The 23,750-nt window shown below is 58.5% G+C and overlaps 1 protein-coding gene across 1 annotated transcript in view; it reads right to left on the bottom strand.

The window, feature by feature from the left end:
* Nucleotides 1-23,750, bottom strand: part of LOC120388473 — a 56,866-nt gene that overhangs the window by 9,004 nt on the left and 24,112 nt on the right. The window contains exons 16-25 of the mRNA XM_039510296.1: nucleotides 16,738-16,765; nucleotides 14,111-14,392; nucleotides 7,474-7,549; nucleotides 7,266-7,362; nucleotides 5,916-6,087; nucleotides 4,635-4,916; nucleotides 3,502-3,578; nucleotides 3,288-3,459; nucleotides 1,949-2,239; nucleotides 668-949 (exon numbers count right to left, since the gene is read on the bottom strand). Coding sequence (XP_039366230.1) covers nucleotides 668-949; nucleotides 1,949-2,239; nucleotides 3,288-3,459; nucleotides 3,502-3,578; nucleotides 4,635-4,916; nucleotides 5,916-6,087; nucleotides 7,266-7,362; nucleotides 7,474-7,549; nucleotides 14,111-14,392; nucleotides 16,738-16,765 — 1,759 coding nt within the window. The remainder of the gene's footprint in view (nucleotides 1-667; nucleotides 950-1,948; nucleotides 2,240-3,287; nucleotides 3,460-3,501; nucleotides 3,579-4,634; nucleotides 4,917-5,915; nucleotides 6,088-7,265; nucleotides 7,363-7,473; nucleotides 7,550-14,110; nucleotides 14,393-16,737; nucleotides 16,766-23,750) is intronic.

Genomic DNA, 23,750 nt, shown 5'->3' on the forward strand with positions numbered 1-23,750 from the left:
CTCACTGAGCTCCCAGGGGCAGGGACTGTCTCTTGACTCTGTGTTTATGCAGCGCCTGGCACAATGGCGCCCTGATCATGGCGAGGGCCCTACATGCTCCCCCAGCACAAGGGATCCAGCGCTATTGAGGCAGCGTTTGCAGAGGTCTCCACTAACTGTGGGTGTCTCGGTTTGTGGGTGTTCAGCCTGAGATCCCTGAACATTGAGGCCCCCCCACCATGAAGGACACTTTTGGAAACCAAGACGTACTCCCATCACACAGAGTCTGTGGCTGCTCCAGGAGCAGGTCCAGATCTCCTGGGTCCCAGCCCAGCGCCGTGTCCACCAAACCACTGATTCTCCTGCAGCCCCTGCCTCATTCAGCCCCAGCCGGGGCACTGCCTGGGGCGGGCGCTGGAGAACAGAGGAGTTGAGATCACGGGATTAAATAGCAACTCACGGTTCATACAAACTCGGGACAGCGTTAAAGTAGCCTCCAAGGCTGCTGCTTCCCCCTGTCTGGGGAACCCCCCAGTGACTCCGTCCCCGCTCCCCGGCCGGGCGTCCCCTCTGCGGGATCAGGGCTCAGGGCACAGCCTGGCTCTGAGTGTCCCATTGGCACCGAGTCCCCGTGAGGGTCTGGCTGGGGGTGGGGCTGAGAACGGGGACGCCGAGCTGGGCCTCTCACCTCTCACCACCAGCTCCACGGGGTCGCTGGGATCTGACATCTTGAACGGCTCCAATCTGCTGCGATAGGAGCAGCTGTAGTTCCCGCCGTCCTCCCGGCTCACGATGTTGATGAGAAACAGAGTCTGTGAGTTCGCATCCACACTTTGGACATGGCGTCCATCTTTATTCAGCACGAACTGCACGACCTGGTGCTGCCCCTTACACCAGATGCTCACGGATCCCCCCAAGGAAACCCCCTCGCTGGGGATCCCAGAGATGCTGGGTTTGGGGTAGCTGGGCTCTGCAGTGGGAAGCAGACAGGCCGTGAGATGCAGACCCAAGGCAGGGAGGGGCCGACACGACGACCCAGCCACCCACCCTTCCCCAGAACAGCTCCCGACTGAGTACTGGGTTTCCAGAGGAGTGGGGAGGGCCGGCTGAGCAGTTCCTGGGCTCCTAGCTCTCTGGGTGTCCCCCAAGATGGGGAGTGTCCCCCTGGGAAAGGCCCCCTGCTCCGCAGCTCCCCCGGGGACAGGGATCCCCCCTCCCTCAATCTCCAGTGCCTGCTGCTCCCCCCAGTGACTCCATCCGCCATGGGCGGTGGGTGGACCCCCCTTTCCGGGAAGCTGGCCCTGCAGCCCCACCACACACACACACACTGCACAAGGCCCCGCTTCTAGTGGCAGGAGCCCTGAGTGCCCCTCGCCACCCCCTCCCCCGGACGGAGAACCCCCAGGCAGGCCGGAACCACGAGACAGCCCCCCACCCCCACCGCCAGAGGACCCTCGGCACAGCCCCAGTCCCGGGTCAGCTGCAGCCAAACAACCGACCTGAGCCCCAGCCCTGCCAGCCGACTGAGCCCAGCCCCAGCCTGGCCAGCCCCAGTCATGTCAGCTGGCCTGAGCGACCCTAGTCCCCGGCTGACCAACCCCAGCCCCCGGCTGCCTGGCCAGCCCCAGCCCAGTCCCGAGTCAGCCACAGCCACCCAACCAACCCGAGCCCCAGTCATGCCATGCCAAGCAGCCCCAGTGGCGCTAGCCAGCCCGGGTGACCCCAGCCCCTGGCCCCGGCCTGCTGGCCAACCACAGCCCAGCGTCCCTCGGCAGCGGCTCCAGCCAGGGAAGGCAGAGCTTTCCCTGGACTATTATACCCCCCACCCACGTCGTCCCCGCTCCCCGGCCGGGGGTCCCCTCTGCTGGGCCCAGGGCTTAGGGCACAGCCTGGCTGGGAGCCTCCTAGCAGCATGGAACCCCCCACAAGGGTCTGGCTGGGAGCCGGGAGGTGGAGCCGGGCCCCTCACCTGCTACCACAAGCTGCACAGGGTCGCCGGGCAGCGAGGAGATGAAGGGCTCTGACCGGGGCCGGTAGCTGCAGCTGTAGCTCCCTCCGTGCTGATGGCCCACGCTGAGGATGCGGAACTCGGACACGTTCCCAGCAGTGTCCATCTGTTGCTGTGGGTTCAGGTCTCCAGCCTTGTGCAGGAAGAACCTCACGTCCCGGCGCTGCCCCTCACACCGGATGGTGACGTCTCCCCCTGGGGCAGTGACCCCAGTGGGGCTCAGAGAGATGGAGGGTCTGGGTAAGGTGGGATCTGCGCACAGGAGACAGGCTGTGAGAGCCAGACCCAGGCATCCACCCAGCCCCAGCCTCCTCGCCCAGCTCCAGCCACGGACAGATCCAGGGCCCCCAGGGAAGAGACAATCCCAGATCCAAGAGTTCCCCCCACCCAGAATCCCAGCCCTGCGAGCTGGGCTCCCAGCCCCACAGACGCTGAGCCGCAGCTCCCTAATGCTTGAGACCCTCATATGCCGTGTGTGGCCCCTGCCTCATTCACTGCATCCAGCCCCCTGAGCACAGAGCGACTCACGGGCTGGTCTCTGGTGCCCAGCACCGCCCAGCACCACAGGCCCCGAGCCGCACAGAAGAAGGGAGTCAGCCTCCCATTCTACAGAGCGGGAAACTGAGGCACAGACAAATTCACTTTCCTCACTGAGCTCCCAGGGTCAGGGACTCTCTCCACTCTGTGTTTAGGCAGCGCCTGGCACAACAGGGTCCTGATCATGGCGGGGGCCTACATGGTCTCCCAACACAAGGGATCCAGCGCTATTGAGGCCAGCGTTTGCAGAGTTCTCCACTAACTGTGGGTGTCTCGGTTTGTGGGTGTTCAGCCTGAGATCCCTGAACACTGAGGCCCCCCCACCATGAAGGACACTTTTGGAAACCAAGACGTGCTCCCGTCACACAGAGTCTGTGGCTGCTCCAGGAGCTGGGCCAGATCTCCTGGGTCCCAGCCCAGCACTGTGTCCACCAAACCACTGATTCTCCTGCAGCCCCTGCCTCATTCAGCCCCAGCCGGGGCACTGCCTGGGGCGGGCACTGGAGAACAGAGGGGTTGGGATCACGGGATTAAATAGCAACTCACAGTTCATACAAACTGGGGACAGCGTTAAAGTAGCCTCCAGGGCTGCTGCTCCCCCCTGGCTGGAGAACCCCCCAGTGACTCCGTCCCCACTCCCCAGCCGGGCGTCTCCTCTGCGGGGTCAGGGCTTAGGGCACAGCCTGGCTCCGTGCGTCCTAGCAGCATGGAGCGTCCCGCGAGGATCTGGCTGGGAGTGGGGAAGCCAAGCCAGGCCCCACACCTGCTACCACCAGCTGCACGGGGTCGCTGGGCTGCGAAGAGACGAAGGGCTCTGATGGGCGCCGGTAGCTGCAGCTGTAGCTCCCTCCGTGCTGCCGGCCCACGCTGGGGATGCGGAACTCGGCCCCGTCCCCAGCAGGGTCCATGTGTCGCTGCAGGTTCTGGTCTCCAGCCTTGTGCAGGAAGAACCTCACGTCCCGGCGCTGCCCCTCACACCGGATGGTGACGTCTGCCCCTGGGGCGGTGACCCCAGTGGGGCTCAGGGAGATGGAGGGTCTGGGTAAGCTGGGATCTGCGCACAGGAGACAGGCTGTGAGAGCCAGACCCAGGCACCCACCCAGCCCCAGCCTCCCCAGCCGGCCCCAGCCATGGACAGATCCAGGGGCCCCCGGGGCAGAGATTCTCTCCCAGATCCCAGAGTTCCCCCCACCCAGAATCCAGGCCCTGCGAGCTGGGCTCCCAGCCCCACAGACACTGAGCCGTGGCTCCCTAGTGCTTGGGATCCTCATATACCCATGTGTGGCCCCTGCCTCGTTCACTGCATCCAGCCCCCCAAGCACAGAGCGACTCACGGGCTGGTCTCTGGTGCCCGGCACCACAGGCCCCGAGCCGCACACAAGAAGGGAGTCAGCCTCCCATTCTACAGAGCAGGAAACTGAGGCACAGACAGATTCACTTTCCTCACTGAGCTCCCAGGGGCAGGGACTCTCTCTTCACTCTGTGTTTATGCAGCGCCTGGCACAACAGGGCCCTGATCATAGCAGGGGCCCTACATGCTCCCCCAGCACAAGGGATCCAGTGCGATTGAGGCCAGGGTTTGCAGAGGTCTCCACTGACTGTGGGTGTCTCGGTTTGTGGGTGTTCAGCCTGAGATCCCTGAACATTGAGGCTCCCCCACCATGAAGGACACTTTTGGAAACCAAGATGTGCTCCCATCACACAGAGTCTGTGGCTGCTCCAGGAGCTGGTCCAGATCTCCTGGGTCCCAGCCCAGCGCCGTGTCCACCAAACCACTGATTCTCCTGCAGCCCCTGCCTCATTCAGCCCCAGCCAGGGCACTGCCTGGGGCGGGCGCTGGAGAACAGAGGGGATGGGATCACAGGATTAAATAGCAACTCATGGTTCATACAGACTGGGGACAGCGTTAAAGTAGCCTCCAGGGCTGCTGCTCCCCCCTGGCTGGGGAACCCCCCAGTGACTCCGTCCCTGCTCCCCGGCCGGGCGTCCCCTCTGCGGGGTCAGGGCTCAGGGCAGAGCCTGGCTCTGAGTGTCCCATTGGCACCGAGTCCCCGTGAGGGTCTGGCTGGGGGTGGGGCTGAGAACGGGGACGTTGAGCCGGGCCCCTCACCTCTCACCACCAGCTCCACGGGGTCGCTGGGATCTGACATCTTGAACGGCTCCAATCTGCTGCGATAGGAGCAGCTGTAGTTCCCGCCATCCTCCCGGCTCACGATGTTGATGAGAAACAGAGTCTGTGAGTTCGCATCCACACTTTGGACATGGCGTCCATCTTTATTCAGCACGAACTGCACGACCTGGTGCTGCCCCTTACACCAGATGCTCACTGATCCCCCCAAGGAAACCCCCTCGCTGGGGATCCCAGAGATGCTGGGTTTGGGGTAGCTGGGCTCTGCAGTGGGAAGCAGACAGGCCGTGAGATGCAGACCCAAGGCAGGGAGGGGCCGACACGACGACCCAGCCACCCACCCTTCCCCAGAACAGCTCCCGACTGAGTACTGGGTTTCCAGAGGAGTGGGGAGGGCCGGCTGAGCAGTTCCTGGGCTCCTAGCTCTCTGGGTGTCCCCCAAGATGGGGAGTGTCCCCCTGGGAAAGGCCCCCTGCTCCGCAGCTCCCCCGGGGACAGGGGTGCCCCCGCCCGCAATCTCCAGTGCCTGCTGCTGCCCCCAGTGACTCCATCCGCCATGGGCGGTGGGTGGACCCCCCTTTCCGGGAAGCTGGCCCTGCAGCCCCACCACACACACACACACTGCACAAGGCCCCGCTTCTAGTGGCAGGAGCCCTGAGTGCCCCTCGCCACCCCCTCCCCCGGCCGGAGAACCCCCAGGCAGGCCGGAACCACGAGACAGCCCCCCACCCCCACCGCCAGAGGACCCTCGGCACAGCACCAATCCCGGGTCAGCTGCAGCCAAACAACCGACCTGAGCCCCAGCCCTGCCAGCCGACTGAGCCCAGCCCCAGCCTGGCCAGCCCCAGTCATGTCAGCTGGCCTGAGCGACCCTAGTCCCCGGCTGACCAACCCCAGCCCCCGGCCGGCTGGCCAGCCCCAGCCCAGTCCCGAGTCAGCCACAGCCACCCAACCAACCCGAGCCCCAGTCATGCCATGCCAAGCAGCCCCAGCAGCGCCAGCCAGCCCGGGTGACCCCAGCCCCTGGCCCCGGCCTGCTGGCCAACCACAGCCCAGGGTCCCTCGGCAGCGGCTCCAGCCAGGGAAGGCAGAGCTTTCCCTGGACTATTACACCCCCCACCCACGTCGTCCCCGCTCCCCGGCCGGGGGTCCCCTCTGCTGGGCCCAGGGCTTAGGGCACAGCCTGGCTGGGAGCCTCCTAGCAGCATGGAACCCCCCACAAGGGTCTGGCTGGGAGCCGGGACGTGGAGCCGGGCCCCTCACCTGCTACCACAAGCTGCACGGGGTCACTGGGCAGCGAGGAGATGAAGGGCTCTGACCGGAGCCGGTAGCTGCAGCTGTAGTTCCCTCCGTGCTGCCGGCCCACGATGAGGATGCGGAACTCGGACACGTTCCCAGCAGTGTCCATGTGTTGCTGCGGGTTCAGGTCTCCAGCCTTGTGCAGGAAGAACCTCACGTCCCTGCGCTGCCCCTGACACCGGATGGTGACGTCTGCCCCTGGGGTGGTGACCCCAGTGGGGCTCAGAGAGATGGAGGGTCTGGGTAAGGTGGGATCTGCGCACAGGAGACAGGCTGTGAGAGCCAGACCCAGGCATCCACCCAGCCCCAGCCTCCTCGCCCAGCTCCAGCCACGGACAGATCCAGGGCCCCCAGGGAAGAGACAATCCCAGATCCAAGAGTTCCCCCCACCCAGAATCCCAGCCCTGCGAGCTGGGCTCCCAGCCCCACAGACACTGAGCCGCAGCTCCCTAATGCTTGAGACCCTCATATGCCGTGTGTGGCCCCTGCCTCATTCACTGCATCCAGCCCCCCGAGCACAGAGCGACTCACGGGCTGGTCTCTGGTGCCCGGCACCGCCCAGCACCACAGGCCCCGAGCCGCACACAAGAAGGGAGTCAGCCTCCCATTCTACAGAGCGGGAAACTGAGGCACAGACAGATTCACTTTCCTCACTGAGCTCCCAGGGGCAGGGACTCTCTCTTCACTCTGTGTTTAGGCAGCGCCTGGCACAACAGGGTCCGGATCATGGCGGGGGCCCTACATGGTCTCCCAACACAAGGGATCCAGCGCTATTGAGGCCAGCGTTTGCAGAGGTCTCCACTAACTGTGGACGTCTTGGTTTGTGGGTGTTCAGCCTGAGATCCCTGAACATTGAGGCCCCCCCACCATGAAGGACACTTTTGGAAACCAAGACGTGCTCCCATCACACAGAGTCTGTGGCTGCTCCAGGAGCTGGTCCAGATCTCCTGGGTCCCAGCCCAGCACCGTGTCCACCAAACCACTGATTCTCCTGCAGCCCCTGCCTCATTCAGCCCCGGCCGGGGCACTGCCTGGGGCGGGCGCTGGAGAACAGAGGAGTTGAGATCACGGGATTAAATAGCAACTCACGGTTCATACAAACTGGGGACAGCGTTAAAGTAGCCTCCAGGGCTGCTGCTCCCCCCTGGCTGGGGAACCCCCCCAGTGACTCCGTCCCCACTCCCCAGCCGGGCGTCCCCTCTGCGGGGTCAGGGCTTACGGCACAGCCTGGCTCCGTGCGTCCTAGCAGCATGGAGCGTCCCGCGAGGGTCTGGCTGGGAGTGGGGAAGACAAGCCGGGCCCCTCACCTGCTACCACCAGCTGCACTAGGTCGCTGGGCGGCGAGGAGACGAAGGGCTCTGACCGGGGCCGGAAGCTGCAGCTGTAGCTCCCTTCGTGCTCCCGGCCCACGCTGGGGATGCGGAACTCGGCCCCATCCCCAGCAGGGTCCATGTGTCGCTGCGGGTCCTGGTCTCCAGCCTTGTGCAGGAAGAACCTCACGTCCCGGCGCTGCCCCTCACACCGGATGGTGACGTCTGCCCCTGGGGCCATGACCCCAGTGGGGCTCAGAGAGATGTTGGGTCTGGGTAAGCCGGGATCTGCACACAGGAGACAGGCTGTGAGAGCCAGACCCAGACACCCACCCAGCCCCAGCCTCCCCAGCCGGCCCCAGCCATGGACAGATCCAGGGGCCCCCGGGGCAGAGATTCTCTCCCAGATCCCAGAGTTCCCCCCACCCAGAATCCCAGCCCTGCGAGCTGGGCTCCCAGCCCCACAGACACTGAGCCGTGGCTCCCTAGTGCTTGGGATCCTCATATACGCATGTGTGGCCCCTGCCTCGTTCACTGCATCCAGCCCCCCAAGCACAGAGCGACTCACGGGCTGGTCTCTGGTGCCCGGCATTGCCCAGCACCACAGGCCCTGAGCCGCACAAAAGAAGGGAGTCAGCCTCTGTGACGTTATTGATATAAATTGGGACCATATAGAACATGGGTTGCAACCAAGGTCCTGTAGTGGCACCAAATCTTAGGTAAAGGGGGTCATATAAGGTGTCTAAGACCAGGTTATGGGTTGCTGGTTATAATTATGCTGTCTGTATGTCTGTATCATTTTTAGTTGAAGTTATGAATGTTGGCTCTATGCTGTCTGTATTTCAAGTTGGTGCTGTGCTTCTGGGGGAAGCATCCCAGACAAGCTGGTGTTAGCTCTGCTTAGCCTGCTTGATGGCCCATTAAGGACCATCAGCTACACAATTGACCCATGGAGAGAAGGCAGACACGCCTTGTGACTCAGCAAAGTATGCAGAGACTTGTCCATGTTACTGCAGACTCCATTTTGCTGGGATTTTCCACAGTAAGGGCTTGTCTACACTACAGGACTATTTCGAATCTACTTAAGTCGAATTTGTGGATTCGACCTTAATAAGTCGAATTTGTGTATCCATACTAAATACACAAATTCGAACTTCTTAGTCCACATTCACGGGGCCAGCTTCGACTTTGGAAGCGGTGCACTGTGGGAACCTATCCCACAGTTCCCGCACTCCCCGCTGCCCATTTGAATTGTGGGATTTCCCCCCAATGCATGCTGGGGGGAAAAATGTGTCGTCATTGAACCGTCAATCCCGCCCTCCCTGTCTTCCTTGAAAGCGCCGGCGGGAAATCTGTTCGCGCCCTTCTCTGGTCGGTTACAGCGCGGACGCCACAGCACTGCGAGCATGGAGCCCGCTGCGATCATCGCTGCACTTATGGCCGTTGTCAACTCCTCGCACATTATCGTCCACCTCTTCCACAGTCAGATGCTGAGAAACCGGGCGAGGAGGCTCCGGCAGCACGGTGAGGAGAGTGGCGCAGACCTCTCACAAAGCAGGGTACGCCGGGCAGTGGAGATCATGGTGGCAATGGGTCAAGTTCATGGTGTGGAACGGCGATTCTGGGCCCGGGAAACAAGCACAGACTGGTGGGACCGCATAGTGCTGCAGGTCTGGGATGACACAGAGTGGCTGCGAAACTTCAGGATGCGTAAGGGCACTTTCCTTGAACTGTGTGACTTGCTGTCCCCTGCCCTGAAGCGCCAGGACACAAGGATGCGAGCAGCCCTGACTGTGCAGAAGCGAGTGGCCATAGCCCTCTGGAAACTTGCCACGCCAGACAGCTACCGGTCAGTAGCGAACCACTTTGGCGTGGGCAAATCTACCGTGGGGATTGCTGTCATTCAAGTAGCCCACGCAATCGTTGAGCAACTGCTCTCAAAGGTAGTGACTGTCGGAAATGTCCAGGTCATCATAGATGGCTTCGCGCGCGATGGGATTCCCAAACTGCGGTGGGGCTATAGATGGGACTCACATCCCTATCCTGGCACCAGCCCACCAGGCCAGCGAGTACATTAACCGAAAGGGCTACTTTTCAATGGTGCTGCAAGCTGTGGTGGACCATAGGGGACGTTTTACCAACATCAACGTCGGGTGGGCGGGTAAGGTTCATGACGCGCGTGTTCAGGAACTCTGGTCTGTTTAGACGCCTCCAGGCAGGCACTTTCTTCCCGGACCACAAAATAACGGTTGGGGATGTGCAGATGCCTACAGTGATCCTCGGGGACCCGGCCTACCCGCTAATGCCCTGGCTCATGAAGCCCTATACAGGCGCCTTGGACACTGAAAAGGAACTCTTCAACTACCGGCTGAGCAAGTGCAGAATGGTGGTGGAGTGTGCTTTCGGACGTCTCAAGGGAGATGGCGGACCTTACTGACTCGCTCGGACATCAGCGAAAGAATATCCCCGTAGTTATTGCTGCTTGCTGTGTGCTCCACAATCTCTGTGAGAGCAAGGGCGAGACCTTTTGGCCGCTTGGGAGGTTGAGGCAAATCGCCTGGCTGCTGTTTACGATCAGCCAGACACCCGTGCTGAGAGAATATCCCAGCGGGAAGCGATATGCATCAGGGAGGCTTTGAAAGCGAGTTTCCTCGCAGAGCAGGGTAACCTGTGACTGTCCACTTGATTTTAAGAGAGCCTGATCATAAACCAAGTTTTCCCCACTTCCCAAGGACGTTTTAAAACTAAGGACATGTTTTAGTAATTAATAATAAATCTTTCGTTGACTTTGCATTTCTGTTTCTTCGTTGAAACATGGAAGCATTCTGTGCTGGTTAAGGTGTGCACTGATGGGTGGGTTTGCAGGAAGGGGCGAGGGTGCCGTCCTTGGATAGGGGTTACCATGACGGCTGTGGGTTTGGGCGTTGGAAGGGTGAGGGTGTGGGGAAGGGTGAGTATCTGCCCCTGGATGAGGTCTCTTTTTGGGGCTCGGGGCACCGGGGAGGATCGTGACTACGGTCCAAATGCATGTGAAGGGAAGCCTGCCTTTACATTCGGGGATGTCAGGCACCAGGACCCTGCACAAGCATACACATCAAGGAAAGACCCGGGGCAGCATACACCACACAGACTGTCCCTGGTGCCTAGTGACTGCAGTCTGTGTGTGCCCTGCAGTTGACCCTGCAGCCAAGTCTGTAGCATGGCACTGTGGGCTATGCAGTGACATTACAATTCCCCCCCCCACACACAGAACAACAGAAAGTCTTCTGACACCAGAAACGTGACGGAAACAGTCAGTAACACCAAACCGCTTTTAATAATGTAATACACAGTGGGGGGGGTTGAACTTGGAGTTGGGACTGGTTGATGCTGTAAGGAAAGAGCTTGTACAAATTTACAGCGCGACAGTTGTCTCGAACATTATCGGTGTGCTGCGGTGCAGGGACAGTTCTCACGGCCCCTACCGCCCCTCCGTCTTGTCACTTTGGGTGAGGGGGGGACAGGACTTCTTGGCGTTGGAGGGCGGTTGCAGATGCACTGCAGGGGGGCTCTCTCCTCCTGACTGCGGTCTTGCAGAACATCTACAAGGCGCCGGAGCGTCTCCGTTTGCTCCCTCATTAGACCAAGCAGCGTTTGAGTCGCCTGCTGGTCTTCCTGCCGCCACCTATCCTCCCGTTCCAGGTGTGTGCGATGCTGCTGACACAGGCTCTCCCTCGACTGTCTCTGCTCTGCCGCCTCCGCTCTGGAGCTGGCCATCAGTTCCTGGAACATGTCGTCCCTTGTCTTTTTCTTTCGGCGTCTAATCTGAGCCAGCCTCTGCGAGGGGGATGGCGGGGCAGTCCGGGAAGGAGCCGAAGCTGTGTGATGCGAAAAAGTAGGTGATTTCCTTGAACAAATACATGTTTGCCAACAGTAAACACAGTCTAGTCATTTTCAGTTAAGAAGACCAAACAGGGAACCAAGTCTCAGGAGATCTCGGAACTAGTCCGAGATTTCGGAATACGCTCTCATTGGCGGCGCGATTGCACTGGATAGCGCACAAGCGAGGAGAGACAGCTGCATCCTCTTGCACAAAGTCCTGGTAAGCCTTACAGTACAGAGTGCTTATCAGTTAGTGCTTAGCTGTGCTCTCCTGCTGGAGGCAATGTGCAAAGCAGAAAAGATGAGCGTTATGCGGCATCTCCCGCCAGTGAACGGGAAAGACCCCTGTATGCTTTTCCTCTGAGGCCTGCAACACGTGGCTGTTAAGCGAGGGTCATTCTTATGCAAAGTAAAACTCTGTTAAGCGAGGGTCATTCTTATGCAAAGTAAAACTCTGTTAAGCGAGGGTCATTCTTATGCAAAGTAAAAGTCTACCATGCACAATAGTAACAGTACACTAATTCCACTAATTAGATGCAGCACTTCCACAACGACATCATCCTGAGGCGTGTCAGGCGCACACAGAGAGAGCGGATGTTAACAGAAGCCCTGCACAGACCAGGACCCTACGCTGCCATGCTCGTAGAGGCGATGGTCCCCCTGTACCTGAGGATGGCATGGCGCGGAAGAGTGTGCTTCAACGGAGCACCCAATAAAGCACCTCTCCCAAGAAACCTCTTGCTGAGGCTTTTCCAGCTGCTCTCTGAGAGCTTTTTTGAACTATCCCCAGAGGACTATTGCTCCATTCCTATGTGTGTAGACCTGCTGTTTGTTTAGTTTCATATTTAAAATTTTTTATATAGTATTTCTATTTTTTATATATATCCCTGTTTCTTAAAAAAATAAATGTTTCCCTGTTTGTAGCACTTACCGCCTGATCCTTCCCCTGATTCCGAGTCCGGGTTAACGGGCGGGGACGGTTGGTAGGGGATCTCTGTGAGGGTGATGAAGAGATCCTGGCTGTCAGGGAAAGCGGGAGTGGGTTCGATGTCGCCTGCGCCGTCCTCTAAAGACCCTTCCTCATCTTCCCCATCGGCGAACAGGGAGGGGGAACTGTCCCGGTACACTATTCCGTCCTCGGAGTCCACCGTCACTGGTGGGGCACTGGTGGCAGACCCACCTAGAATGGCATGCAGTGCCTCGTAGAAGCGGCATGTCTGGGGCTGGGCTCCGGAGCGTCCGTTTGCCGCTCTGACTTTTTGATACCCTTGTCTTAGGTCCTTCACTTTCACGCGGCACTGCATCGCATCCCGGCTGTATCCTTTGTCTTTCATGGCTTTAGAGACCTTCTCGAAGGTCTTCGCGTTCCGCTTGTTGGAGCGCAGCTCCGAGCACAGACTCCTCGCCCCACACAGCGATCAGATCCTGGACTTCCCGGTCAGTCCATGCTGGGGACCTCTTTCTATTCTGGGATTGCCCGGACTCCTCTGCTGGAGAGCTCTGCATCGTTGCAGGTGCTGCGGAGCTCGCCCCGATGTGCAACCAGAACGTCAGATTCAAACCACCCAGACAGGAAAATGAATTCAAATTTTCGCGGGTCATTTCCTGTGTGGCTGGCCAGAGAATCCAAGCTCGGACTGCTGTCCAGAGCGTCAACAGAGTGGTGCACTGTGGGATAGCTCCCGGAGCTGCTAAGTTCGATTAGCATCCACACCAAGCCTAATTCGAGCTAGCAAGTGCGAATTTAGCGTTACTCCACCTGCCGGGGTGGAGTACCAAATTCGAACTAAAGAGCCCTCTAGTTCGAATTAAATGGCTTCCTGGTGTGGACGGTTGAGCGGTTAGTTCGAATTAACGCTGATAAATTCGAATTAAAGTCCTAGTGTAGACCAGGCCTAAGAACAAAGAGATTCTTACACCTGGAAAAGCCTATATAAGGCTGATGCATCATCTCCATCTTGTCTTCAATCCTGCTTCATACCTCTGGAGGGACTTTGCCACAAACTGAAGCTCTGCACAAAGGGACTGACTGACCGACCCATCCCAGCGGGGGATGTTCTCCAGAGACTCAATTTGAACCTGCAGTTTACTCCAGCACTGCTGCAAGCCTGAACTAAGAACTTTGCCATTACTGTATGTAATTGATTCCATTTAACCAATTCTACCTCTCATCTCTACCTTTTTCCCTTTGTAAATAAACCTTTAGATTTTAGATTCTAAAGGATTGGCAACAGCGTGATTTGTGGGTAAGATCTGATGTGTATATTGACCTGGGTCTGGGGCTTGGTCCTTTGGGATCGAGGGAACCTTTTTCTTTTATTGGGGTGTTGGTTTTCATAACCATTCATCCCCAGGACGAGTGCACTGGTGGTGATGCTGGGAGACTGGAGAGTCTAAGGAAATTGCTTGTGTGACTTGTGGTTAGCCAGTGGGGTGAGACCAAAGTCCTTTTTGTCTGGCTGGTTTGGTTTGCCTTAGAGGTGGAAAAACCCCAGCCTAGGGCTGTGACTGCCCAGTTTAAGCAATTGGTCCTGATTTGGCACTCTCAGTTGGGTCCCGCCAGAATCGCTCCTTCACAGCCTCCCATTCTACAGAGCGGGAAACTGAGGCACAGACAGATTCACTTTCCTCCAGCGCCGTGTCCACCAAACCACTGATTCTCCTGCATCCCCTGCCTCATTCAGCCCCAGCCAGGGCACTGCCTGGGGCGGTCGCTGGAGAACAGAGGGGATGGGATCACAGGATTAAATAGCAACTCATGGTTCATACAAACTGGGGACAGCGTTAAAGTAGCCTCCAGGGCTGCTGCTCCCCTCTGGCTGGGGAACCCCACAGTGACTCCGTCCCCGCTCCCCAGCCGGCCGGCCTCTCTGCGGGGTCAGGGCTCAGGCCAGAGCCTGGCTCTGAGTGTCCCATTGGCACCGATTCCCCGTGAGGGTCTGGCTGGGGGAGGGGCTGAGAACGGGGACGCCGAGCTGGGCCTCTCACCTCTCACCACCAGCTCCACGGGGTCACTGGGGTCTGACATTGTGAACGGCTCCGATTTGCTGAGATAGGAACAGCTGTAGTTCCCGCCTTGCTCCCGGCTCACGATGTTGATGAGAAACAGAGTCTGTGAGTTTGCATCCACACTTTGGAGATGGCGTCCATCTTTATACAGCACGAACTGCATGAACTGGTTCTGCCCCTTACACCAGATGCTCACGGATCCCCCCAAGGAAACCCCCTCTCTGGGGATCCCAGAGATGGTGGGTTTGGGGTAGCTGGGCTCTGCAGTGGGAAGCAGACAGGCCGTGAGACGCAGATCCCGGGCGGGGAGGGGCCGACACGACGACCCAGGCACCGGCACCTCCCCAGAACAGCTCCCGACTGAGTACTGGGTTTCCAGGGGAGTGGGGAGGGGCCGGCTGAGCAGCCCCTGGGCTCCTATCTCTCTGGGTGTCCCCCGAGATGGGGAGCATCCCCCTGGGAAAGGCCCCCTGCTCCGCAGCTCCCCCGGGGACAGGGATCCCCCCTCCCTCAATCTCCAGTGGCTGCTGCTCCCCCCAGTGACTCCATCCCCCATGGGCGGTGGGTGGACCCCCCTTTCCGGGAGGCTGGCCCTGCAGCCCCCCCCTCCCCCACCCACACACACTGCACAAGGCCCCACTTCTAGTGGCAGGAGCCCCAAGTGCCCCTCGCCACCCCCTCCCCCAGCCGGAGAGACCCCAGTTAGCCAGAACCCCACGACAGCCTCCCACCCCCGTTGCCAGAGGACCCCCGGCACAGCCCCAGTCACCGGTCAGCCCCAGCCAGCCAACCGACTCCAGTTCCAGCCGTGCGATGCTGAGCAGCTCCAGCTACGTTTGCCAGCCCGGGTGACCACAGCCCTGTGCTAGGCCAGAGCAGCCCCAGCCCCCGGCCTTCCTCTGCCCCAAATCTCCAGGGGCTGCTGCTCCCTCTGGCTGGGGAACCCCCAAGTGACTCCATCCCCTCTCCCTGGCCAGGGGTCCCCTCTGCTGGGCCCAGTGATCAGGGCAAAGCCTGGCTCTGAGCGTCCCATCGGTGCATCCCGCTCCCCCATACCGCCGCCCCACCGTCCCAATTCAGTCCATCCGTCATTCGGCCTCTCTAGGAGTCTGTCCCCTACCAGGGTTGGCACTGCCTGCCCATGGGGCTCGGGGGCAGGGGGTTCACCCAGACGTAGCTCAGGGCCCGGCTGCATGAGAGATCACCTGCAACCACCACCCCCAGCCTGAGGCCAGCCAGGGAGCCTGAGTCATGGGCCCGATGCAGCTCTGCCCCCCGTCCCACGGTTGGAAATAGAGTCTGTCACTGGCAGAAAACTCACAAGACCCACCGTTCCCCAGGCCTTGGTGGGGAGCCTCTGAGTGCAGGGGAGGGAGCTGTTGGGGGTGGATCTGGGGGCAGGGGAGGATCTGGGGGGTTTTCCCCCATGGCTGCACAGACCGTGAATGTTTCGGTTCCCAGAGGGGATCTAGAGTGGGGGGGTTTCTTGGGGTTTTCTGTGGTTTCCAGTGGGTTGCATGGACAGGGGGTGGGACTCAGTGTCCTTGGGTGTTACTGGTTTAAGGAGGTGAGGGGGGAGGGAGTTTGTTGTTAAAGAAGACCGGAGAGAGACTCGAGACCCCGGCCGATGGCCTGGAGTATGGAGACCCCAGTGACTGGTGACCTGGTGACCCGGAGGCCCAGCTCAGGAGTCACAGCTGGTTCTGGCCAGTGGGAGGACAATGGGCTGCAGAGAGAGGACCCCAGTGACCTGACCAGCCGGTTCCAGCCAGAGGGGCCAGAGGAGGGCTGAGAGGAGAGGAGGCCCCGGCCTTCCTGTTTACGACCCTGTTTACCTGGAGAGAAGACAATGGACAGAGGAGGCCTGGGGCTGGTGATATCAGATGCCCAGCTGGGAAGCAGGGAAGCTCTGGGCTGGAGAGGGGGTGCAGGCAGAGCCCACCTGGCTGCAGGGGAAACTGGGATGTTCTGTGCTGAGGGAGGCCAGGCCTGAGGCCCTGAGAGTTTCCTGTGCTGTGTTCAACTCTCAATAAACCCTCCTGTTTTATGCTGGCTGAGAGTCGCTCCGGGCTAGAAAGCAGGGTGGCATTATCCCCTTCGGGGGTGAGGAGACCCGGGGGGTCCAGAGCGCGTGGGCTGAGAGACAGGGGCGCTAAGGCTCAGAGAGGTGCAGCTCCGGGAGGTGGAGGGGCCTGACCCCCAGAGAGAGAGGACCCCCCGAGAAGGGCTGTCGCTCTGAAAGGGGCACCCCCCACAGACCGCACGGGGCCAAGAGTGGGCACGATCTGTGAGTCCATGACAGAAATAAATCCACATGCCGCCCCCAACCCCAATCCTCACAGCCAGGGGTGGGGAGTGGGAGAGGACATTGAACAAGGGGACAGTTCCCGTCTGCTGTCTGGTCACCCTACCCCCTGCAGTTCTGCCCCCCGCCCCGGGGTTGGAACTAGAGTCTGTGACTGGCAGGAATCTCACAAGACCCACCGTTCCCCAGGCCTTGGGAAGGGGGGCGGAGGAGGAACTGTGAGTGCAGGGGAGGGAGCTGTTGGGGCTGGATCTGGGGGCAGGGGAGGATCTGGGGGGGTTTCCCCCATGGCTGCACTAACCGTGAACGTTTCGGTTCCCCGAGGGGATCTAGAGCCCACAGGGGGGCCCTGTTAGCATTTGTATGAGCCGAAATAAATCCACCTGCTGCCCCCAACCCCGATCCTCACAGCTGGGGGGTGGGGGGTGGAAGAGGACAAACGAGGGGACGGTTCCCGTCTCCTTCATCAGACCCCACAAGCCTGATTCGGCTCCTAGTTATTCTCTAGCGGGGCCAGGACGAGTCTGAGCTCACAGGGGAGTTTGGGTTGAGTTTGGGGGAGGTTCAGGGCTCAGTTCCTCTTTTCCCCACCCCATGCATCCCCTCCCCCGTCCTTGATGTTATCGTCCTCCCCACAAACTGATACTCACCTCCCCACACCCCGCTGTGCCCGGCCAGCCAGCAGCCTGGAGAGTAGACGGCTTGTTAATAACCAGATCCCAGGGCAACTGGATCCTACACCCTAGTCTCAGACACCCACCCCCAAACCATGGGCACATGCCCTGGTGTCAGTTTCCCTGCATGGACACACGCCCTGGACTCAGATTCTGCCACCCCCACACTCCCCATGGGCACACGGCCTGGTCTCATATCCCACCCCCCATGGACACAAGCCCTGGTCTCATATCCCACCCCCCATGGGCACATGCCCTGGTCTCAGATCCCACCCCCCATGGGCACACGCCCTGGTCTCAGATCCCTTTTCCCCATGGCACACGCCCTGACTTTATTCGATACTCACCGAGGAGGACGGTGAGAGCAGATGCCATGATGAGGGGCCCCTCAGCACTACCACCAAGACCCCGGTGCCCAGCTCCACTGAGCACCAAATGAGGAACTCAGCTGGTGCCTCCAGTTACAGGAAGTCGACGATCTGTCATCTCTTCCCGTGTTCATCACACATTGTCTCTAATCTGCAGGCGAAATCTAGAACAGCCAAAGCAAGCAGAAGTACCTGCAAAACCCAGGAAACCCTGGGCCCCTCAGCCTGGCCACGCATCAGGCAGCTCCGAGCTTCTCTATGTCTCTGTGGGGACTCGGGAAAGGTCACTGTGATGCAGCAGGGAGTGGGGAGTATTGACCTGGGAATGTTGCAGGTGAGTTTTACTGGGACTGTGTGTGCAATGGGAGACTTTCCTTGAGGAAAGATACCTGAGCACGTAACATGAGAGCCCAGGATGGGGGGTTGGGGCCAGGTGACACCTTCTGCCCGGGAAACTGGATAAAGGCTGGAGGAGGAACCAGGAGGAGGGGGTGTGAGACAGCTGGACGGGGTTTCAGTTTGGAGCTGGCTGGGGAAATGGAGGGAACCCCAGAATTGATCCCAGCAATTAAAGACCAGTAAGTCTAACGTTAGTACTGGGTAAATTAGTTGAAAGAATAGTAAAGAATAAAATTGTCAGACACATAGAAGATCATAAATTGTTGGGCAAAAGTCAACATGGTTTCTGTAAAGGGAAATTATGTCTTACTAATCTATTGGAATTCTTTGAAGAGGTCAACAAACATGTGGACAAGGGGGATCCAATGGACATAGTGTACTTAGATTTCCAAAAAGCCTTTGACAAGGTCCCTCACCAAAGGCTCTTACGTAAATTAAGTTGTCATGGGATAAAAGGGAAGGTCCTTTCATGGATTGAGAATTGGTTAAAAGACAGGGAACAAAGGGTAGGAATTAATGGTAAATTCTCAGAATGGAGAGGGGTAACTAGTGGTGTTCCCCAAGGGTCAGTCCTAGAACCAATCCTATTCAACTTATTCATAAATGATCTGGAGAAAGGGGTAAACAGGGAGGTGGCAAAGTTTGCAGATGATACTAAACTGCTCAAGATAGTTAAGACCAAAGCAGACTGTGAAGAACTTCAAAAAGATCTCACAAAACTAAGTGATTGGGCAACAAAATGGCAAATGAAATTTAATGTGGCTAAATGTAAGGTAATGTACATTGGAAAAAATAACCCCAACTATACATACAACATGATGGGGGCTAATTTAGCTACAACGAGTCAGGAAAAAGATCTTGGAGTCATCGTGGACAGTTCTCTGAAGACGTCCACGATGCAGTGTGCAGAGGCGGTCAAAAAAGCAAACAGGATGTTAGGCATCATTAAAAAGGGGATAGAGAATAAGATGGAGAATATCTTATTGTCCTTATATAAATCCATGGTACGCCCACATCTTAAATACTGCGTACAGATGTGGCCCCCTCATCTCAAAAAAAGATATTCTAGCACTAGAAAAGGTTCAGAGAGGGCAACTAAAATGATTAGGGGTTAGGAGCGGGTCCTATATGAGGAGAGATTAAAGAGACTAGGACTTTTCAGCTTGGAAAAGAGGAGAATAAGGGGGAATATGATAGAGGTCTTTAAATTCAGGAGTGATGTGGAGAAAGTGAATAAGGAAAAGTGATTTACTTGTTCCCATAACACAAGCACTAGGAGCCACCAAATGAAATTAATGGGCAGCAGGTTTAAAACAAAAAAAAAGGAAGTTCTTCTTCACACCCGCAGAGACCCTGCCCCGAGCTGGAGGAGACACTGTCAGTGGTTATGTGGCCAGGCCCCTAGAGAGGGACGTGCCACAGGCTTGTTTATATAGACATCCCTTCTCCCCTCAAATCCCCGTCCTCTCTGCCGCCGTCCTGTCCCCCCTCAACCCCCGCTCCCTGCACGAACCTCCGCCCATCTCCCCCTCATCCCTGTCCCCCCAACCCCACACTGCGCTCTCCCATCTCCCCTCCAACACCCGCCCCCTTTCTGTCTCCACTCGCTCCCTGATCTCAGCCCATCTCCCCTCTATCCCCCCCCGCCCCACCCTCGGCCTGTCCCCCCAAACTCCAGTCTTGGCTGCTCTTTGCAGAGAGTCTCACAGGCCCAGAGCCCTCAGGGGGTTGGAAACTCTCTCCCTCGCCAGCGTTACACAGGCCGGGGGCCGGGGCTCGTTTCAAACCGAGCCCCTGGTTCTACTCGGCTCCTGGGCAAACCCCCAGCAGCAGCCGCTCACAGGCAAAGCTTTCGGGTTACACCCCCAGACAAGGAATCACACCCGGCCTGTCTATTGAAATGGGAGCTGAGCGACCGCGGCCAACAGCCGCAGTCAGCCCGGCTCCAAGTCTCGCTCCTTCGGGAGTCACCGGAGCAGAGCCGCTTGTGTCCAGACCAGCCGGGCTGTGGGGGGAGGAACCGGTTCATTTCACTCTCTGGACGGACGGGCAGGGCGGCCACTGACCCAGCTCCTAGTGTAAGTGGGGGAAGGGTCCCGCTATTGTGGGGAACTTTCCTGGCTTACACCCGCCCCGGTGGGATTCGCTAGTGAAAGGATCTGAGTCATCGCTTCCACTTCCTTTATCCAGAGGCCTTCCTGACCCCGAGGGCTCCCCTTCCTGCCTCCCGTGCGGCAGAGTCCTCGTAACCCTGGCCAGGCTGGGCCCCGGATCCCTGGGGGCTCGACCCCCAGTCTTGTCGTGGTCACTTAGGACAGGGGCGAGGGTGTCCCCACTCCGGGGCACTCTCTTTGTGCCGGCTGCTTCCCTGACCCACTGATCAGTACATAGAGTTCAGAGCACGTACAATGTATTAAACAGCAACTCATAAAGAAATAAGGAAAAGATGGCGAAGGTGAAAGTAAACAAGTCACCCCACCCTGTGGGCACAGGGACACCACAAACAGCCGCCTCTGCAAGGGAAAGGAAGTTCACAGCCTCTTCCTCAAAAGTTATACATCTCTTTTCCAGGCCCTGGTCACGCCAGGGTGATACCACAGGGTGACAATCTGTATCTCAAAGTAGCACTGAGGAGCTCCAGTATTCACCACTACGATAGAATTATGATCGGTTGGGTACAAAGTTGCCTTGGGAGGCATCATTTTTAAAAGCCTTGATCTCTTGAACATTCATGTCCCGATGCATTGTATGTGCTGTCGTTGTGTGGGATGTTCTGAAGCATTGCTGGGTGTGCTACTGAAATACGTTGTGAGGTTGGGAGACGCCCACAGCCAACCTCTCAACTGCAACAAAGGACCAGCCAGACACTGTTAATGGCTCATCAACACCCATCAAGGAAAGAATGGAGATTGCTGGACCAATGGGGACTGCCTGATCCCTGTCACAGCAAAGATCTTTCCAGCAAACTGGAAGAAAATACAAATGAGGGGAAGGGACATAATCCCTGGGCTTCTCTTCCCCAAAACTCAACACCTGGAGGAACATCTGGAGGACAAAGGCTTGAACTGGGGAAGGGTCGTCCCAGGCTGGGATGGAGTCCAGTCTGTGTATTGAGGATCTGTAACCTGCTTCTACCATCTGTCGGGGGAGACACTGCCTGATTCAAATCCTGTTTCGTTTGTAGAAATTAGACTGTGAATATATTTTTATTTCTTAAGTCACCAACTCTAATCTCTGCACCTGCTCCTTATAACCACTTAAAATCTCTCCTTCTGCACTTAATAAATCTGTTTTATATTTGACCTAAAACAGTGTGTTTTGGTTGAAGTGCTGGGAAATCTCAGCTCAGTTTACAAAGGTTAGTGCGTGTCCCCGCCACACTGAGGGAGGGGGGGACTTAATGAACTGACACTGTATTGGCTTCTGATAGCTGCAGGATGGTATCGGTCTGGGGTGCAAGGCTGGGGAGCTGGGGGTAATTGGCTGGAGCTCCCTATTGCTGGTACCTGAGTGGCTGGGAGATCATTGGTGTAACACAGCTGGGTGGGTCCCTGCCTGTGGCTGGCTGTGTGAGTGCAAAGCCTCAGAGGTTCATAGCTTGACATCAGCATCACAGTGTCAAAGGCAGCCCAGGATAGTGGCTTTGGAGGGCTCGGTGGTCCCACAATCCAGGTTTCACCCTGGGGAACCCGTCACACACAGCTCAGACACTTGCTCTGGTGGGGGCCACACGCCCTCAGGCGCTAGGTGGCAGGACCCTTCTTCCCAGCGTCGTCCCCCCCACCCCCGTCTGTGTTATGATCCCCCTCCGAGTCCGGCCTGCAGGGCCTCTTGCCTGGGGGTTCTCTCTGTGCTGGCCCAAAGTCCCTCCCACCAATTTGGGGCTATTAACTCCTCCTTCCAGCTTCTGTTTTCGCCCAGCGCGATGTCAACAGTCCTGGGGCTGTAGCCAGGGGGCTTTTCGGGTCAGACCAACCCAGCATCTGTGGCTGGTTCTCTTGCCCGGGTTACAACGTTCAGCATCGTCCCCAATTTCCCCTGGTTCTCGGGGCCCTGGCACCAGGGGCGGCTCTAGAGCCCAGCGGGGCAAGCACCCGCCTGGGGCAGCCCTTTCCCAGGGGGGTGGCAGGCTGGGCCGGTTGAGCTGCCGCAGTCATGCCTGCGGGAGGTCCACTGGAGCCCCGGGAGGACCGGACCTGCCGCAGGCATGACTGCGGACGGTTCGCTGGTCCCGCGGCTCGGCTGGACCTCCCGCAGGCATGACTGCGGCAGCTTAACCGGAGCCGCCGGACCAGCGACCCGTCCGCAGCCGCGGGAGGTCTAGCTGAGCCGCGCGATCAGCGGACCCTCCGCAGTCAAGCCCGCGGCAGGTCCGCTGCTCCCGCGGCTCGGGGGCGCCTCCCGGGCATGATTGCTTGGGGCGGCCAAATTTGTAGAGCCGCCCCTGCCTGGCACAGCTGGGGACCTTCCCCTTGGGTTTTACACGTGAGCTTGCAGCCGGGCCGCTTCGCAGGCTCAACAACCACAACAGTGCGAACGACCCCCAGCTTCCTTGTAGGCCCGGAGCTCTCCCCTAGGGTGCCCGTGTCCCAATGGCTGCAGCTGCTTGAGGCCCGAGTGCGAGGGGAATGAGGAACTGCGCCGGGGGCTGCAGCCCCAGGAAGCCCGTGATGCGCTCGGCCCCTTTCTTCCCCATCAGGTGGTTTCTCTGTAATCTCCAGCCCAAATCTACCATGGTCAGAGCAAAGCCAGCTCCCTGCAATGCCCAGCAAACCACATCCCCTCCTGCAGCTGCCTGGTCCCTCTCCGGCCTCAGGATGTTGTGAAAGGGACACTGAGGGAGGGGGAGCCGACCTGCCCCCCAGAAAGGGGAGGGGACAAGATCACGGGGACAGAGCTCAAGAGAAACTGCCCCCCCGGCAGATTCCCCAGCAGATTTGCCCTTCACCCCCCTGATGTTCACCCATTGGACCCCTCAGCCCCCCATTTTGCCCCCTTTGCCTGCATCCACTCCCCCATTCATGTGCCCCCCAACCCCACCCCCGTCCTGTTAGGTGTAAGAAGTATCAATGGTTTAATATGTTCAATTAGTTGCTCAATAAGGTGTTTATGAAGTAAATCACTGGCTTTAAAATAAGATCCAATATGGAGCAGATGAACTATTGACCCCTGGACTCCATCTCTGAGAGGGGACTTGTTTACCATCAGGGGACAGGCTCAAACCGGTCAAAACCGGTTTTTCCCGCCAAAACCAGCCCTCAGCGTTCCATCTCCTCAGCACTTTTCCCGCCACAAAAGCTTTATAAGGACGTGTTCAGCCCCGGCACGGGGCCGTTCCCCCCCAGCGACGGCCCGTCCACGGTCGGGTCTTCACAGAGGGTTTATGGGCCTGAGCTTTAAGCTCCCAAAGCCAGTCACTGTTTCATTGTATTAATTAAGTTTGCATTTCCCCCTCTTCCTCCCAGTTTTTCTGTACCTGTACCCTGACTACACTGACCTTTGTTTGTGCCACACCACCTTGTCTCCTCTTTATTTGATTTACACCACACAAGGAGAGAGGCTAAATCCACTGGTGATAGAGACAGGAGGGAGTCGAGTTTGTATCTTCTGAGAAAAGGGGCTTTCCTTTCCTATTTCTCCCCTACCATTTCTAAATTTTCCTTTTGAAGCGTTGCCTTATTCCCCTTGAGGTAACAGTCCCATGTCCCCTCATGTCCCTGGCTGTCCCCGTCCCCCCATTCTGTAGTTCCTTCATGTCCCCCCATCAGGTCCCTCTCCCCGCAATTCTGCCCTGTCCCTTCACCCTCCATCATGCCCCTCATGCCCCACATCCTATCCCCTGTTCTGACCCACCATCCCCCGTCCCCTCATGC

This window comes from Mauremys reevesii, linkage group 22 (genome assembly GCF_016161935.1).
Source record: "Mauremys reevesii isolate NIE-2019 linkage group 22, ASM1616193v1, whole genome shotgun sequence".
Classification (NCBI taxonomy): Eukaryota; Metazoa; Chordata; order Testudines; family Geoemydidae; genus Mauremys; species Mauremys reevesii.